General features: G+C 46.8%; 1 protein-coding gene across 3 annotated transcripts; it reads left to right on the top strand.

Annotated features, from left to right (window-relative positions):
• The first annotated feature begins 1,129 nt into the window (after positions 1-1,129).
• Positions 1,130-4,729, top strand: LOC109702888 (N-acetyltransferase 8F1-like). 3 transcript variants are annotated; one of them, XM_074049984.1, is made up of 3 exons: positions 1,130-1,235; positions 2,006-2,130; positions 3,751-4,729. In XM_074049984.1, the coding sequence occupies exon 3, from the start codon at positions 3,826-3,828 to the stop codon at positions 4,495-4,497; it is 672 nt and encodes a 223-aa protein (XP_073906085.1). In that variant the 5' UTR covers positions 1,130-1,235; positions 2,006-2,130; positions 3,751-3,825; the 3' UTR covers positions 4,498-4,729. The 3 variants fall into 3 exon arrangements, with proteins under 3 accessions (XP_073906085.1, XP_020043714.2, XP_073906084.1); XM_074049983.1 differs by lacking the exon at positions 1,130-1,235 and adding an exon at positions 1,754-1,874; XM_020188125.2 differs by lacking the exons at positions 1,130-1,235; positions 2,006-2,130 and adding an exon at positions 1,732-1,937.
• The last annotated feature ends 12,638 nt before the right edge of the window (positions 4,730-17,367 follow it).

Here is a 17,367-nt window from a genome sequence, read left to right as displayed (position 1 = left end):
TATTTGGGACAGTATAACCCATGCACTAACCAAAATTATGTTAAAGGTAAAACTATAGCTCTGGCTAGAAGTTAATCCCAAATCCCAGCAGCTTCCACAGGCCCCTGGGTTCCAGATGCTGCTCTTTCCTTCCAGTTTGCTGTGATGAAGCTGCAGGAAGCACCTAAGACAAGGCCTCACCTTTCTAAAATGGCCCATAGCCCTTCTCTGCCCCCTGCAATCTATGCGCTCTTGCTACAGTCTTGGCTGATTCCTTTGACCCCTTGCTTGTGCTCATCCTCATTGAGTCACTTATCTTCTTCTATTTCTGTTGCAGAAAGCACCTCCAGATGGCTCAGATTTCACTTTCTTGACAGTCACATAGTGGACAGGGCAGGTGTTCCTGGAAGCACATTGCTAATGCTGTCAACATTCAACAGGGTCCCTCTTCCAGCAATGAGACCATGTGTGCACTGAGGATAGTAGGCAAACAAGACCTTTGAGAAAATTACAAAAGTACTTTTTCTTCTGCCAGACTCAGCTACATGCTAAAGATCCTGTCCTGGGAATCAGCATAGACTGGATGTTAGTTCCCAGCAAGCTTTGTTGAAATAGTGCTCATGTGCAGAGTGCAACCTGCATATCTATATCTGGGGACCTTATTTTGTGTGGATCATTCAAATGCTTCTTGGAGTATCTTCTATTCCTGCCACCTCAGATTCATGGTTCATGTTAACACTCACACACACACACACACACTCACACACACACACACATACACACACACACACAAAATAATACCTCAGTATATAGCTTCCCAGCTAAAAGCATATTTATGGCCTCTAGTGTGCCTGGATTATAATCTACACTAGCAAACAGTAGCAGTATGGCCACTCTGGGCCTCAGCCACTCCCTTACTGTGTGTTGGCCAACTTTACCTGAAAGCTGTGCTATCCCCCAGCGTGAATGTTTTCCATGCCTCCCTTCCCTCAGCCTGAGAAGCTCCCCTCATTTCTTGTAGAAGTCAAAGTTTCCTGGGACTGGGCCAAATGTTCTCCTTGGAAACTATTACCTTCTCCTATCAGCTCTTGAATGTGCTTTGTCCTGACCCTTGTCCCAGCTGAGTGGACATTTACTTATCTCCCAGGCCGTAAAAACACCTGAGGAGCTCCTTCCGTGTAAAACTCACATCGTCCACTTCTCTTCATCACCCTCAGTGCCCACTGGGTCCCTGGCCTGGAATCCCACAACTTCTGGTAATCATGAGCTTAAGGCTATAAGCAAATGCTGGATTCCTTATCCTCATGCATCAGGAGCCATAAGAACAGAAAGCCTGGACTGTGCCAGGTTACAGCTCGAGGGCAGAGACTGAGGTGCTGTAGGGCAGGGAAGCATCCCTCCCACGGAGGAGAGTTCAAGGAGAAAGAATTGTTCTCTTTTGGGGCTTTGCCTGTCTTAGCCCAGTGCTGCTCAGCTAACACATGTGACCAGTGTGATGGTTCAGGTTCTACCCACTGTTCTGGGCTTCTCAGCTGGATGTCTGAGGCTCAAATGGACACCTGCAGCTAGGCAGAGGGTCAACCCCATTGCTGAGTGAGGGCCTGATGGAGAGGAGGAGAGGCAGAGAGGGCAGTGTGGGGAACCTCCAGGATCTGTTACCTAGGGCAAAGTACAGTTGGGCAGGGAGAAACCCAGCTGTGCGGGACTTTGTTGATGAGTCAGCGGACCTGGACTGTTGCCCATGTTGACAGAGCCCAGGGTGAAGCACAGTCCCAAGGCTTCTAGCAAGTATATACAGGGGACCATCATGACCCTCAGACCAGACTGAGTGTGCCAGATGAAAGATGCTGATGTCTGAATGGGAACAGGAAGAGGGTGGCAGGCATCCCACAAAAGTGAGCACCCTGGGCTGTCCCAGAGCCTGCACATTTACAGGATAATCCCCTGGGAATTACCAGGTAATAGAAATTGGGGTTCCTGCTCTGTTACTTACCAGCTCTTCACCTTGGGTTTTATGATTACCCAGGAGCCAGCCAATGAGATGTCAACACAGGACTGATCCACAGAGATGGTTCAGTCCTTAGACAGTGTCTCCTGAACGCCACTCAGAGGCTGAGGTCATCCTGGTCACCCTAAACTCTGTGTTTTCAGGTGAGTGGTCAGGGTGTCAAGATAGGCCTGGAATCCCACAGCTTCTGGTTATTTAAGGATGGTACGATATGGGGCTTTGCCCTCTCAGCAGCCTAAATCTTTGTTATGAGGCAAATGAGGCTTTGCTGACACTTCTATTTGAGAATGCAGGATTCTGCAATGTATGGTTCCTAAAGAGGAAACAGGGCTGGGACACAGGAGGCCCTTTTGCCAGTGCCATCTCAATGTGCGAAGAGCTTTAGAGTGCTTGTCATAAGGCGGAAAGGAGGCTGGAAGGGAAGGAACTGTATCTATCAGTGGTTCATATAGTGGCCATATTACTCTGTTGGTGGAATGCAAATTAGTACAGCCACTATGGAAAGCAATACGGAGATTTCTTCAAAAAACGTAAAGATAGAGCTGCTGTATGATCCAGTGATGCACCTGGGCATCTTCCCAAAGGAATATAAGGCAGGATACCATAAGGACACCTGTACACCAGTGTTCATTGCAGCACTATTCACAATAACCAAGCTTTGGAAACAACCCAGATGCCCTACAACTGATGAATGGATCATGAAATTGTGGTATAGATACACAATGGACTATTACTCAGCCACAAGGAATAATGACATGGGGTTTGATGGTAAATGGATGAACTGGAAGACATCATGTTAAGTGAAGTTAGCCAGGATCAGAAACACAAAAGACGCATGTTTTCTCTCATACGTGGACGACAGATCCACGGATAAATATATTTACAAAAAGAAGCATGATGATATACAAACTCAGTTGTAGAACATGTGTGTAACAGTGGAACTTGGGGAAAGAGAGAAAGGAAAAGAGAATGACAGAGCATCAGTAATACTGCATACCATAAGATGTGAAGGCAGAGGATATAAGGATGTGTACTGAAAGCTGTTGAAAAACGAGAGGTGGGAGGTAAAGGGATAAGGGAGAGCATTCAAAGGGATTGAACAAATCAAAGTAAAGCTCATCCACAGTGGGCATGCAATGAGACACCCCTTTGAACAACAACTCAAATATCAATAATGAAAACAAGGACTATAAAATAGGCACAGTGTATGCAGGGGGTGGGTATTAGTGGTAGGGAGGAGGGTGAAGGAAGGAAATTAAGGTGATGATATATGGTTGATGGACTTTGCATACCTATATGAAACAGAATTTTAAAAACCTCTTGCAATTGCTTTAAGTGGGGTCGGGAAGGGGCTGAAGGGGAGAGATGATGGGAGCAATATAAATAATGTGCAATATAAGATCAGAGTTGTCACTGCAATTCCCCCCACATAATGAATATATCCTAATAAAAAATTATAATAAAAAAGTAGCCGTATTAAATCCTGAAAACAAACCTATAAGGAAGATGTCATTTTACCCTACTCTGCAGATGAGGGCACAGGGTTGCATAGAGTGTAAGTGACATGTCCAAATTCACTCAGCCTGAAAGGGAAGGAATCAGGGTTCCAATCAGGTATTTCTGGCTCTACATCTTCTCTTTGGGTGGTTTCGGGCTTCCTTTTGTGTGATAGCAGAAAGACACACCCTTGAGCAGGATCTCATGGTTTCTGGGAGGCCAGCTGCTCTGTGGGAAACTCATATGACTTCCTCTCTCTTCTACAGGGCCACAGAGAAGGTGTGCAGGCATGTCTGGCCTTGGCTCATAGACGTTGAGATCACAGACAAAGAAGTCTCCCCATGTCTCCTTATCACATCCGAAAATACCAGGAGAGTGATCACAAACAGGTCCTGGACTTGTTCTCCAGGGGGATGGAGGAATACATCCCTGCCACCTTCTACCACATGCTGATGCTGCCCCACTCGCTCCTGCTCTTACTTGGGGTGCCTCTCTCTCTACTCCTGGTCTATAACTCCTGGGTCCTGGCCATTGTGTGCAGCTTCGCCTTGCTACTTTTCCTGTGGCTCCTAGCTAGATACCCATGGAGACAGTATGTGGTCACTTGTTTGGGAACAGACATGGCTGACATCACCAAGTCCTACCTGAGTGGATGTGGCTCCTGCTTCTGGGTTGCTGAGCATGGGGGGCAAGTGGTGGGTATAGTGGGTGCTCTACCTGTCAGGGATCCCCCACTGGGGAGAAAGCAGGTGCAGCTCTTTCACCTATCTGTGGCCTTGAAGCACAGAGGAGAGGGGATAGCAAAAGCTCTGGTCAGGACTGTCCTCCAGTTTGCCCAAGACCAGCGCTACAGTGAAGTTGTCCTTGATACAAGCGCATTACAACATGGGGCAATTGCCCTCTACCAGCATATGGGCTTCCAGAAGACAGGTGAATCATTGATAGGTCCAATAGCAAGGTTAGTGGCTTTCCCCACAGTTCATTTCATGTACTACCTCCCTTCTGGAAAGTGAGACTATGATTCTGTTTCTCTGTGTATCAGTTAGCATTTGACTGCCATAATAACAAACCCTGATATTTCAGTGGTACAATGGTAAAATCTCATTTGCAGTGCACATCTGATTTTTATTTGCTTGATGGCAAAGTATGGACATTGTGGGCTCTGCTCCATTCTGTCTTTTTGAAACATCTGTGTTACATGTCCAATACTATGGTAATGTTACATAAAAAACTCTGAAGTAGTAATTGTTATGTATTTTGTTAATGAAAGGTCCTCCTAGGCTTGGCTCACAACAGTTGTAGGAACATCCTGGGTTGGCTAAAGTGCCAGGGCCACTCTGCTTCTCTCTGTTTCAGCAGGTCAGCCCAGGCTAGGTACAAGGCCTTCACAGATCATGGCTCTGTTTGCTCTAGAACCAGGTCTGTGCAGAGCGGGAGGACAGTGGCCACTGAGGCAGTGGAGGAGATTTTCATGGCCTGACCTGAATTTCCTGACCTCTCATGGCAGCAATTGGACAATCACGTGGTCCAGATGACTGAGGGCTGACAGGCATGGAGCATTTCTGCATGTCCAGGGAGAGCATGTGTATTAATGGATTTCAAGGTTGCCACCCTGGATGCAGACCAGATCCAGCCTCTTTCTCCAAAAGCTGAGGGACTGCAGAGACTAGCATGCCTCAGGTGTGACCATGCCATGCTGTGGTCCTACAATACAAGTGTGAGTTGGGACGTGAGTCTGTGCAATGTTTGCAGAACTGTCCCTCTTTCCTAGCTACTTCATCTCTAGCTCTGGGATGCCCGTGTGGATCTGAAGCCTCTCACTGGGTACTCAAACCAAGAGGCTCATCTCTCCCTGGTTAATGGAGTCCCGGAGCCCCTCAGCCAGTAACCTATGGCACACAGACATATTGAAGGATCCACCGAAGGCAATGCTCTACCAGTCCTTCAATTGGTCTTGTCACAGGCCCATTTCACCTCCATGGAGACCCTTTGCCTGGTTATGGGATGGTTCCAAATGCAAGTAACTTGTAGCCCAGGACCTCAGGTCTTCCTGTGTCCCTTGTGTGCTGTTCTCCTTGCCCCTGCTCTAATGGCCACCACAACCCAATAGACATGCTTGTCCAACTCTTTCAGACCTCTCCATGCCTCTATGAAAACTCAACCATCCATGCACCTCTCCCCTACCTCCTGACACACAGCATTCTCCCCAATTAGTGTCTTTTGCCTCCTTTTAGTTCCAGTATTAGACACAAAGGGGGCCACTCAGGACAGCCTCTATGCCAAGAGATGCAGGTCATACAGCCACTCTTCTGCTGTGCAGCCTCTAGTTCTCCTAGCATAGCAAGCCAGTGCTTCCAGCAGCAGTTCCCAGTGGACACAGGGCAGGGACAGACATGAGACAAAACCAAGGTGTTCTCTGGCTTTGGATGTTTTATTCTATTGTAGTGAAGTGGTTTTACTAATTCAGATACCCATGTGCATTCTGGGTGCTGGTGGCTCACACTTGTAATCCTAGCTACTCAGGAGGGAGGATCGTGGTTCAAAACAGGACCAGGCAAATAGTTCCGTAAGACCTTATCTCGAAAAACCCATCACAAAAATAAGCCTGGTGGAGTGGCTTAAGGTGAAAGCCCTGAGTTCAAGCCCTAGTACCTCAAAAAAAAAAAAAAAACAGATACCCATGGGCAGACCCTACTAGGGCCCAGGTTTCAGGAGCAGAGAAGCCAAGGAAGAACCAGGATAGACACAATGTGATAGTAAAGTGATGGGGGAGATCTGGGCACCCAGGAAAGCCAAGAAAATTCCAGCCCCTTCCTGGTAGAATCTCCCTCAGGGGCCATGGCTTCTAGTACCAGACATTCAGACCCAGGACCGCAGCATGGCCTCCCTGCTCCAGTCACAACACTCACTCCCCAAACACAGACTGCTGTGTTCAATCCGTTCTGCGTGAAGCCTTGAGCACACTGTTCTCTTGGTCTAGATCACTCACTCTCCATCTCCTCCACCTATACTTCTGTGGGTTCAGAAACTGGAGTTTCTAGGAGAGGGGGTGATGACCGTTTGGGGAAGATAAATTGTGAGTAGAAAGGAAGGCCTGTTTTCTGTTTGTATTTGGCCATTCTTGGAATTCAGGGGGTTTTTTCCTTTGGTATTAGGGTTTGAACTCGGGGCCTAGCACTTGCTCTACCACTTGAGCCATACCTCCAGCCTACTTCATCTTTCTTTGAAGTGTACCACATTGCCTGGATGTCTGTTAAAAATAAGAGTAAACTCGGGAGCTTCTTATATCCCAAGACTAATACCAGCACATGAGTACTCATCCTGGACAGCCCCTTCTGTAGGTAACATGACAGTCAGCCTCCAGGAGGAAGAGGGGACAGCAGGATCCCCTGTACTTTGAGGCCCACAGGCGTGGTCAGCACTCTAAAGGCCACAGAGGGAGGGAGGAGCTTCCCACTCTGACCGGTTCCTCTCAGCTCCTTCTCTTGGACCAAATCCACATCTGCCAGCTGGGCTGATACAGCTGTTCCTGAAGGAGTCAGCACAGAGGTCCAAGGCTGGGCAAGTGTGCGCCTCTGTGTGCACTGACGGGGGCGTTTTAAGTCATATCTAGGGCCTGGAGCCTCAGACTAGAGAATGCCACATAAGTAACAAATTGTGCCATGAGACCTGAGGCAAAGCATAGATATCCAAAGGAAGTTATCAGAGAGCTGGAGGTGGTCAGGTTTGAGAGAGAAGGGAACTGAGGAGTTCTGGTTACAGAAGTGGCAATTTCTTCTTGGGCCGATGAGAAGATTTGGGGGACTTGGTGAAGATGGTCATGACACAATATTTGGTTACACCAAATGTTGCTTGTTTTGCACTGTAAGCAGGTTAATTTTATGTTATGTAGACTTCATAAAAAACAGAAGAATTTGAAGGATTTAGATGGGTCTGAAGGAAGCTAAAGGTTGAGAGTGAAGATGCTGAATGGGTTTTCGAAGGGATCGAGTGGCTGCTGTGCCCAGAGTCATTGGGATGTGCCACTTATATGCCAACTGTACAGATTAGGGTCAGGTCAGATAGGTGAAGACACACACTGACATAGGGCTAGGATTTAAGCCCCAATCTTTTGGATGCTAAAATCCACATTGTGTCCAATAAGTAGCTCCACCCTCAGCCTTTACCTTGGTTGTGAGGAGCCTGAGGTGTCAACACTTTGGGTTCTTCCTTCAGAACATAAAATCACAAATGCAAATAGGATTCTTGCAAGGGACATACAAGGAAGGAGAAACTTTATGGTAACGTTTTATAGCTTCACAATAAACACAAGTCCTTCTAGTTCCGGCCTGCACAATCTTCTTGTCTCTTTTTCACACATTCAATGCACACTGCAGGAACACTTGCTAGGTACCAGGCTTCTCTTAGGCACTTAAGAACATCAGTGAGCCAGGCGCCGGTGGCTCACGCCTGTAATCCTAGCTACTCAGGAGGCAGAGATCACCCATTCACAAGATCCTATCTGGAAAATACCCAACACAAAAGAGGACTGGCAGAGTGTCTCAAGTGGTAGAGCACCTGCCTAGCAAGCATGAGGCCATGAGTTCAAACCCCAGTACTACAAAAAAAAAAAAAAAAAGAGTATCGGTGATACATCAGTGAACCATAGGGAAAAAGTCACTGCTAGTGGGGCTCACTCAGTGGAAACAAGGCCAAGTGCACCCTTCAGCATTTAGAGCATGATGAAAGGTGCCGAGAAAACTTAACAGTTAACTGAGGGGACTGGCAGGGAACCGGGGTGAGCTGAGTACTTCATAGGGTGGCATGGGTAGGACTGGCTGAGGATCCATTGTCTTTGAGAGGAGGGCCAGGAAAAGAATTCTGTGGGGTCTTCACAGGCAAATAAATCACACAATGGCTCAGTGGATTGTCCTAAAGGCCCTGGACCTTGTGGTTCTGGGCAAAGATGACTCCCCGATGAGCAGTCTCTCGGGAGGCCTGGCACTTTTCACCACAATTTGAAGCCCCAGAGAGGGCTAACTAGTCTGGGCTATCTGAAAGAGGATACTGGCCCATCTGTAGGGGTCCCTCCTGTGTCTGGATGGACACTGAGTGAAAAGATGCTGAGGTGCTTGCCACAAGGATGGAAGAGCTGAGCAAGGAGGTCAGGTGGAAGTGAAAATATGTGGCTCCTAAGTGCAGTTTGGTCAGGCCTGTGGCCCCAGGTTAAAGGGCACTGCTGTCCAAATTCCCCAGTGATGGATCCACTGAAAGTGGTCACATAGATCAGAGCCTTGTCTGAGCTCAGGATCTTCTCCTTACAAAGGAGATGGGGTTGATGCATGCCCCGGACCACCTTCCCACAGGGTAGAACAAATCTGGAGACTCATGTAGTACAGAATGGCTGAGTGGTCAGGACGGCCATGGCCAACCTGCCCCCTGCTTTCCTTGGCCCTTGCTTGTGGCATTTCACATGATGCCTTGACACTGCCATTAATCCCCCAGCAGATAAAGGCCTTGTATTGATCTTAGCTGGGCCTGACCTGGTGAAAGTGTGTGTGTGAGAAGGAGTCAGAAATGTGAACCCAAGGTATTGGCCACAAGTATTAGATGCCGGTCAACGGCTCCAAGTCTGACCAATGGACTTGGAGCACCTCACCACATCCCCATTCCCACTTAGTAGCTAAGAAGGACTCCATCTTCTTTCTTCAAATTCACAAACTCATTTTTATCCACGCTAAGAACCCTGGGAATCCCTCAAGACTTCAGGAGGGAAGGGGGGGGGCCTATAAATTGTCTGCAAAGCAACATCGCCCTCTGGTGGTTGATACAGATTTGCTCTCTGGGTTACCCAAAACCCTTTTGGGACACAAGCCTGCATTAATCTGGCCAAACCTGCTCTGGCACAGGGGGGGCAGACTGGCCTTGAGCAATAGGAACTGACACTTTCCAGGGATGTCAGAAATAAAAATGCTCAGAATTTCTCTTTCCAGATAATATGGGGTCCAAGTCTTCTATGAACTTCTGCTGTCACTGAACTCAATTCTAAAAGGGTGCAGAATGGATGTGTGTTTGTTCTAGCCTTGCTCCCTGATGGGGGAGCCCCCAGAAAAAGTCATCTCTGGCCCTAGTGAAATAAAATTGAAATTGAAATCTCCTCCCAATCCAGAAGATCTCTCTGCTGAGGTAGGAAACATTTTCATTATTGATCAAGTGTCAAACCCCAGTATGAGGCTCGTCAAAGGCAATCATATAGGAGGTGGCAAAGACAGAAAAAAATGTCACCCTGTACCACAGACACCAGATATGCTCACTCCATTATTTTGTAACAACAATAGCCAGTCTTAAGTAGAGAAGTCCCTAGCCCCAGTGTTACACGGGGTTCTACCCTGACTCTTTCTGGGCACTTATAACCATGTCTAAGCAAAGCATAAAAAGGACTCCTCTTCATCACACAAGGGAGACTTGCAACTCCGTCCATGTTAGGTTTCTTGTCCTCATGAGCCTGGGAGATATGGGGCCACCATGTTTGATGGTTACATCTCAAGTAGGGCACCCACCTGGGGGCACAGCTGACAAGAGGCTTATTAGCTGGTAAGATAATGCACACATCTCAAAGAGGCAGAGGAAGCTTTGGCAATGACAAGTTTTCTAAAGACAACACTCTAAGAAAAGGCAAAAGTGACATGTCTTCCCCCACTTTTCTTTCAAAGTCAAAGTTTTTATTTTTTCTTTCTCTTACTCTTCTTCTGAGAACAGTAACCTGAGACTCCTGTGCTAGGCCAACACAAAAACTAAGGAGGGAAAATTTCTCTTAACACTGATTATTGAAAAAATGAGCTGTCATAGTATTTTTCATAAATCTCATTGTCAGAATAACCATAACTGAGGAAGTGACACAGAGATAGCTCAAGGTGCTATGTTGCTCCTTTGCCATGTTCCCTTACCAAGGCCTCATGTCTACCACTCACTCTCTCACCACAGGATCTGATCATAAGACTTTTTTCATCCAGGCTATATCACCCTCCTTTACTTATGCTTTATGGTGACATCTGTAGCAAATGCCCAATTTCTGGCCAACTTTCAGGCTTCTGGGTCCCCTGCCATGAATTAGTAATTGAGAATTGAACTGGAACCACAAAGTATCAACTGAAGACACTTTAGAAATGATCTGGTTTTGCAAGGTCTCAACATTTTGGGGATCCCCATAAACCTTGAAGATGTGATATAGAAAATGAATTCCAATTTTTTTCAGCCAAATCAGTAACTTCACCAGGGGAGTTGGATCTTGCCAGAATTAGGCTGGCCTACACCTCTCTGAAGCCATCAACCAGTGATAGGCATGTAGCTTAGTCTTAGAGCATTTGTTTAGCAAGCATGAGGTCCTGGATTTATCTCAGCACTAGAAATTAAAAAAACAAAAACCCTGCTGCTAGTCATCAGCATTTAGGAGGGTTGGGCTGGGAGGGCACCTTCAGGCTAAGAGCATGACCCTTGAATATCCTCTGCTCTGCTTAGGAATTCCTCCCCTTTTAAAGAGTGCCTGCATAAGACAGATTTCTATTAATGTAACAAAATAATCTAAAAAGTGAACTTAAATAGTTAGCTGGTTAATTTTTGTGTGTGCCTGTGGTGAGGCAGCACATCATGGCGCAAGGATGTGATAGAACAAAGCTGTTCATCTAATGATGGTCAGAAAAAAAAGAGAAGACACATTGGACGGAACCAACGGTAAGATTTGCCCCTAAGGTCACATCTCCAGGGACCTTCTTCCTCCATCTAGACCCCAACTCTAAAGTTTCCACCACCACTCGATAGTTCTACCAGCTGGGGACCAAGACTCAGCACGAGTCTATGAGAGAACATTCCAAATCCAAACTATAATTTTGTTCCCCTTACTTGCACAGCATCTGTCTTCATCTCCAAGATGCCATCACTTCCAGTCCAGAAAGAATTTATCTCTGCCCAGAGGCAGGAAAGCTGGGTTAACCAGAATTTTCCTACACATGCTGTGTGCCAGGTGTTGGGCCCTCGGAAGCCCCAATCCTATAATTGTGTCCTGGGATTACTCTTTTATTTTTCTAGAAGCTTTTACCTTGAGACCCTGAAACCAGGGCTGCACTAATGGAAGAGAATCACTAAAAACATTACTCATCAGAGAGCATTGTGAACTTACTTAATGCAGCTGTATTGTGCTCTTAAAAATGGTTTGGTTAGCGAAATCCAGGTATATTTTGGAAATTGTCAGAATTCAACAAGAGTCACTATTATCAATCACAGCCAAATAAATAAGTTAATAAAGGAACCTGGTGGGTTAAGAAGGAAGGATCTCATTGATATCGTCCCTAAAAATATTACCCAAAAAGGTTCTGGAGCTACCTTGCCCAAAGGCAAACACATACTTCTACAGCAAATACTTCATGACAACTGTCCAGTGACTGTTTAAGTGGGGAGTGGCTCTCTTCTGCTTACTGATCCTTCAATCTCATGAATTTTAATCCTCATAACCAAGAGTTTGTTTCAAAAATCTAACATAATCCTCCTGATTTTTCCTTCAAGTCTTCCCCACTGCAATACTCTGCTGTTCCCATTAAACTTAATTCATCATTGGAGAATCAGCTTTTGTATGTTATTTCCCACCATAAATAAGAGCAAACAGTTCTCCTAGGTTAGTATATGCACAGTACCTACTGGACACCGCTGTCATAGTTTCAGCTGTACACTCAGTGGTGATATGGCAGAGCAAGGATAGGAACTAGGAAAAGGTTGTCAGGACCCATGGACAGATGTGGGATTGGTCCTGGAATGAGAGACAGAGATAACTGTGGAACCAGTTCCATTCCCTTTCAAAGCATCTGTGTCCGCTCATAAAGTCAGAAAAACTTTGTTGTGATCACAGTCCAATTTTCCTCACATTAACTTGAAAAATATATTTATTCAGAATCCCATAGTAGTAAGAGACACAAGTTGTCTCACTTATTTCAGAAATTAATGAGAAATTCACTCAGAGTTTAGAGACCTAATAATAGAATGCATTTTCCAGTCTGATGCTAATTCTTTACCAATCGCCCACCAACACTTCCTTCTGCCAGTCCCATAATTAGCTCAACCAAAGTGGTGGGGAGTAGGCTCCCAGATCATTTGCATTTTGGATCTTATCTTCTTCCCAGATACTCATGTGTACAGTGTTGAAAGTCCATTGTCCAATCTGCTTGGATTGGGCAACGGATTAGATTAAAGGTATCCCCCGTTATGGGCAGTAGTCACAAGAGCACTCAGCACATGGGTCACAGTGAACGTGCATCTCTATGGGGGTGCTGTTCCCGTTTGGCTCAATTAGACTTCCCATTCATTGGATGACGGCATGTGTGTACTCAAAGATGTTCTGTATTTCTATTGAGATGCTAACAACCTTGGACTAGACTATTTCAGAGAAAACCACACTGGACCAGGCAGGGGAATGTCCACATCTGCTGACAAAGGCAATGCTGGGGCATAGCCATCACCTTTCAGATGGTAGGGAACAGGGAACCTCAGCTTCAATTGTGGCTGGAGAATATCCAACATCAGATAAGGACAGTGATGGAAGGAAGCTGCACCTGCACAGAGTAGCAGAAAAGTCAAGAGAGCCACACCACTGTTGAGTCACCATGTGACTGAGAGCCCTGGGTTTGTAGAAGACACTGTAACCACCAAGCACAAGGGGAGACAGAGGGCAGGGTTTGAACAAACCTCTCACCCCTTATCTTGACTGGGGTCTCTGCATTGTTAATTATTATGCAGACTCTTATTAGCGCATGCACCTGTGCCTGGAACCCTCCCTCCTTGCCTCCCATGCCTAGTTCATTTTCTGCTTCATATTTAACATTCAAGTTCTGCTTTCAACATTCCTAGTTCCTCTAAACTTCTAACATTCAAGTGTTGGAGACAATGCTTAAGTATATAAGGACAATGTAACCCATGCACTAACCAGAATTATAGCTCTGACTAGAAGTTAATAATCCCAAATCCCAGCAGCCTCCACCAGGGTCTTGGGTTCCAGCTGCCACTCCCAGCTTTGCGTTTGCCACAAGGAAGCTGCAAGCAGCACCTAAGTCAAGGTCTCACCTTTCCAAAATGACTTCTCCCAAGCGGGCTTCTAGGATGCTCTTGCCACAGTCCTGGCTGATATCTCTGACCCTTCTTGTGTTCATTCCCACTGAGTCATTTAAGTTCTTGAATTTCTGCAACACAAAGTACTTCCTGGTGGCATGGATTTCATTGTCTTGACTGTCACATAATGGACAGACCAAGTGTTCCTCTAAGACACACTGCTAATGCAGAAGGCCTGTTTGTGAACACTGGACAGGGACTTCCTCCCATCAATGAGACCATTGGGAGCATAGGATAGAAGTCAAACAAGATCTTTGAGAAAATCACAAAAAAATGCTTTTTTGTTTGCCAGACTCAGTTTGCTGCGAGGATCCTCTCTTGAGAATCAGCATACACCGGATGTTAGTTCTCAGTAGGCCTTGTTAAACAGGTGCTCATGAGTGGTGTGCAATGTGCATGCCTCTATGTGGGACCTTATTTTGCCAGGATCATTCAAATGCCTATTGGAATATCTCCTATCCCTGCCATCTCAGATTCATGCTCCATGTAAACACTGATGTTCACACACACACACACACACATGCACACACTATACTCCAGTCATTTGCTTCCCACTAAAAGCATACTTATTTCCCCCAGTGTCCATTGACTAGAATCTATGGTACCTAACTAGGATGCTGGCCCAGTAGTGTAGTTGCTATCTGCCTTACTTTGTCTCTCCCTGCATGGCCACTTTGGTCAAATTTTCCCAAAGCTGTGACCATCATTCTCTCAAGGTTGTCCATTCTCCCTGCCTGAGTGTTCTCCACATCTCTCTGTCCTCAGCATGGGAAGCTGCCCTCACTGCCTACAGAGGACAAAGTCTCCTGGGGTCTGGCCCAAATATCCTCCCTGGGAAGCCTCATTCCCTTTTCTCCTGACAGCCCCCACATATGCCTCATCCTGACCCATGTTCCAGGTGAGAGGATGTCCACTTGTCTCCCAGACCCCCAAAGCTCCTGAGTACCTCCTTACATGTAAGACTCCAGACCGTGACAGTATTATGTAAAACACTCCAAAGCAACAATAGATACCTATATTTCTCTAATGTGCCTGTAGACCAGAAGTTTCTCCTGGGGTTGGTTGTGGAGATGTCCCAGGTTGGCTGAAGTTCCAGGGCCAATGTGAGTCATCCTATTCTAGTAGGCCAGCTCAAATTGGATATAAGCTCTCTTGGCGGATCAGCCAAAGCAAAGGCAGAAAGGAGGAAGTTTTTCCAGGTGCCTGCAGGTGTCACATATAAAAAATTCTGAGACTCTGGTAGAAATGGAGCAAACTCTGCAGTAGAGGAGCTGCACAGTCATAGGGCAGATGGATAGGATGTGGCCTTGTCAATAGAATTGGGACAGTGACATGGTCTACTTGCTCTAGAACCAGGTCTTTGCAGAGAGGGCAGTGGCCAGTGAGGCACTGGGAGGAGGTTTTCATGGCCTGACCTGGACACGTTTAATTCTTATGGCAATGGCTGGCCTCAGACACATGACTGAGGGTAGGTGCGCCATGGGTCATTGCTCATGTACTAGAAGATGGTGTGGACTGGCAATGCTTCAGAGATATCATGCTTGGGACGCAGGCTGGACATAGCCTTTTCCCTAAAAACTCAGGAACCTAGAAACCAGGGTGCCTCTGGTTGTGACCCTGTCTTCCTGTTGGCATCCAGTTCTGGGGTGAGCTGGGGTATGGGTCTGTGCTATTGTTTGCAGGAGTATCCCTCTTTACCAGCTACTACATCTCTAATCCTGTAGTGCCAGTGGGAATCTGGAGCCTCTCACTGAGTCTCCCCAACTCAGAGGCTCATCTTCCCCCAACAAAGCACTCCAAGATCCCCTCATCTAGTAACTTGTGACTTTCAGGCAGTATCTGGGGGCCCACTCCAGCCCTAGCATTGTGTCCTGCTCATAGCTATCTCCACTTAGGGTTCTGTCAGTCAACTCTCTGCCAACCCTACAACTGGATTTGTCTCAGGCCAATTTCACCTCTCAAGTTTCCAAACACAAGCAATCGTACTCCTGAACTCCATACCTGTCTGCCATGCTGCTCTCCTTGCTCCTGACTTTGATTGTCACCACAGTCCCCTCCATAGGCTCTTCCCCACCTCCAGGCCGCTCTCTTGTGCTTCTCTGAAAACTCAACCATCTGTTCACTGTTCTCCTGCCTCTCCAGATACATAGCACTGCCTATACCAGAGGTCTCTTGCCTTCTGTGCTGTGGATCTAGCTTCAGACACAATGGTGGGCCCTAGGACAGCTGCTGGAAATCTTCAAGGTACAGGCCATGAAGCCTCTCTCCTGCTCTGCCCTCTCTTCTGCTCTGCTGATTCCAACTGTCCTTACCCAGCAAGACCAATGCTTGCAGATTCATTTCCAATGGCCAAAAGCAGGACATGAGGGAGAACCATGTGGGTTCCTGGGCTTTGCATATTTTATTCAATAACAGGGAAATGGTTTTACTCAACCAAAACAAATATGGGCAGGCCCTGCTAGAATCCAGGTAACAGCTGGAGAGGTCAAGGTAAGGCCAAGGTAAGGCCAGTATGGGCACACTGTGATAATGAAGTAAAGTGAGAGTTCTGAGCACCCCAGAATGACATGAAAAGTCCAGCCCCCTGCCACTGGAGGCTCCCTCAGGGGACCAGGGCCTGCGCTCCTGGACACTCAGACCTAGGACTGCAACTTGACCTCCCGTCCTCCAGTCCCTGCATTCACTTACAAAGCACAGTCATTTGTTCTGATTCAATCAAGTCTGCTGGAGGCCTTTGAGCACACTGTTCCCTTGGCTGGGAACTCTCTCCCCTCCACCCCTGCCTCCAGCACTGACACAGCTTTTCCTGAAGAGTGGACAAGTGCATGCAGTTATGTTGCACTGAGGAGGTCGCTATGGGTCACAGAGTAGGCTAACAGCATAGAGTCAGTGGGACTTGCCACTTTGACCCAATCCAGGAATCAGAAAGGTGAAGACACACACTGGAGGCAGGGCTAGGATTTGAACCCCAGTCTATTGGATTCTAAAATCCACATCGCATCGATTAGGCAGCTCTGCCCTCAGCCTTTACCTTAATTGTGAGGAGATTGAGGTGGGGAAATTCAGGTTTTTCTTTCAGAACATAAAATCACAAATGCAAGTAGAATTTCTTGGAAGGATCAGAATAAGAGAGGGAGGGAGTTTGAAGTTTAAGCTTTGTAGCTTTGCGGTAAATGAGCCTGTTTTCATTCCTACATTCCTTGGAATAAACAAGCTGCTTGTCTCTTGTTTAGTCATTCAGCACATGTTGATTGGGCTCCTACTAGGTGCCAGGCTTGTTCTGGGCACTTAAGAACATTAGTGACACATCAATGGAGCAGAGATCAGGATCCCTGCTGTGGGACTTACTAAGTGGAAATGAGAAGTAAGTGGGTTTCCCGCACCCCATTACAATCCTATCCTGCTTAGTACACAGGGGAGAACTCCACCTTCTCCCTCCACACTACAAATTCACTTTTACCTACACCAGGTCCCCTGGAAGCCTGCAGGTCCTCAGGCAGTCCCACAAATTGTCTGCAAAAACACAGCGCCCTGTGGTGGTGTGGTCCCCAGGGTGGCTCTCTGGGTGGCCCAAACACCCAGGATTCCTTTCTGCGACAAGACTCTGAGTAGTCTGGCCATACCTGGTCTGGTGCAGAGGGATCAGAGTGGCCTTGAGCAATGGGAACTGACACTTGCTCCAGGCCTGTCAGAAGTGAAAATGCTCAGAACTCCTCTTTCCAGACATTATGGGGTCCCTGGAATCTTCTAAA

Source organism: Castor canadensis, chromosome 12 (assembly GCF_047511655.1).
Source record: "Castor canadensis chromosome 12, mCasCan1.hap1v2, whole genome shotgun sequence".
Lineage (NCBI taxonomy): Eukaryota > Metazoa > Chordata > Mammalia > Rodentia > Castoridae > Castor > Castor canadensis.
Note: the sequence above shows the minus strand (reverse complement) of the source record. Positions and strands in the feature narration are given on the sequence as shown.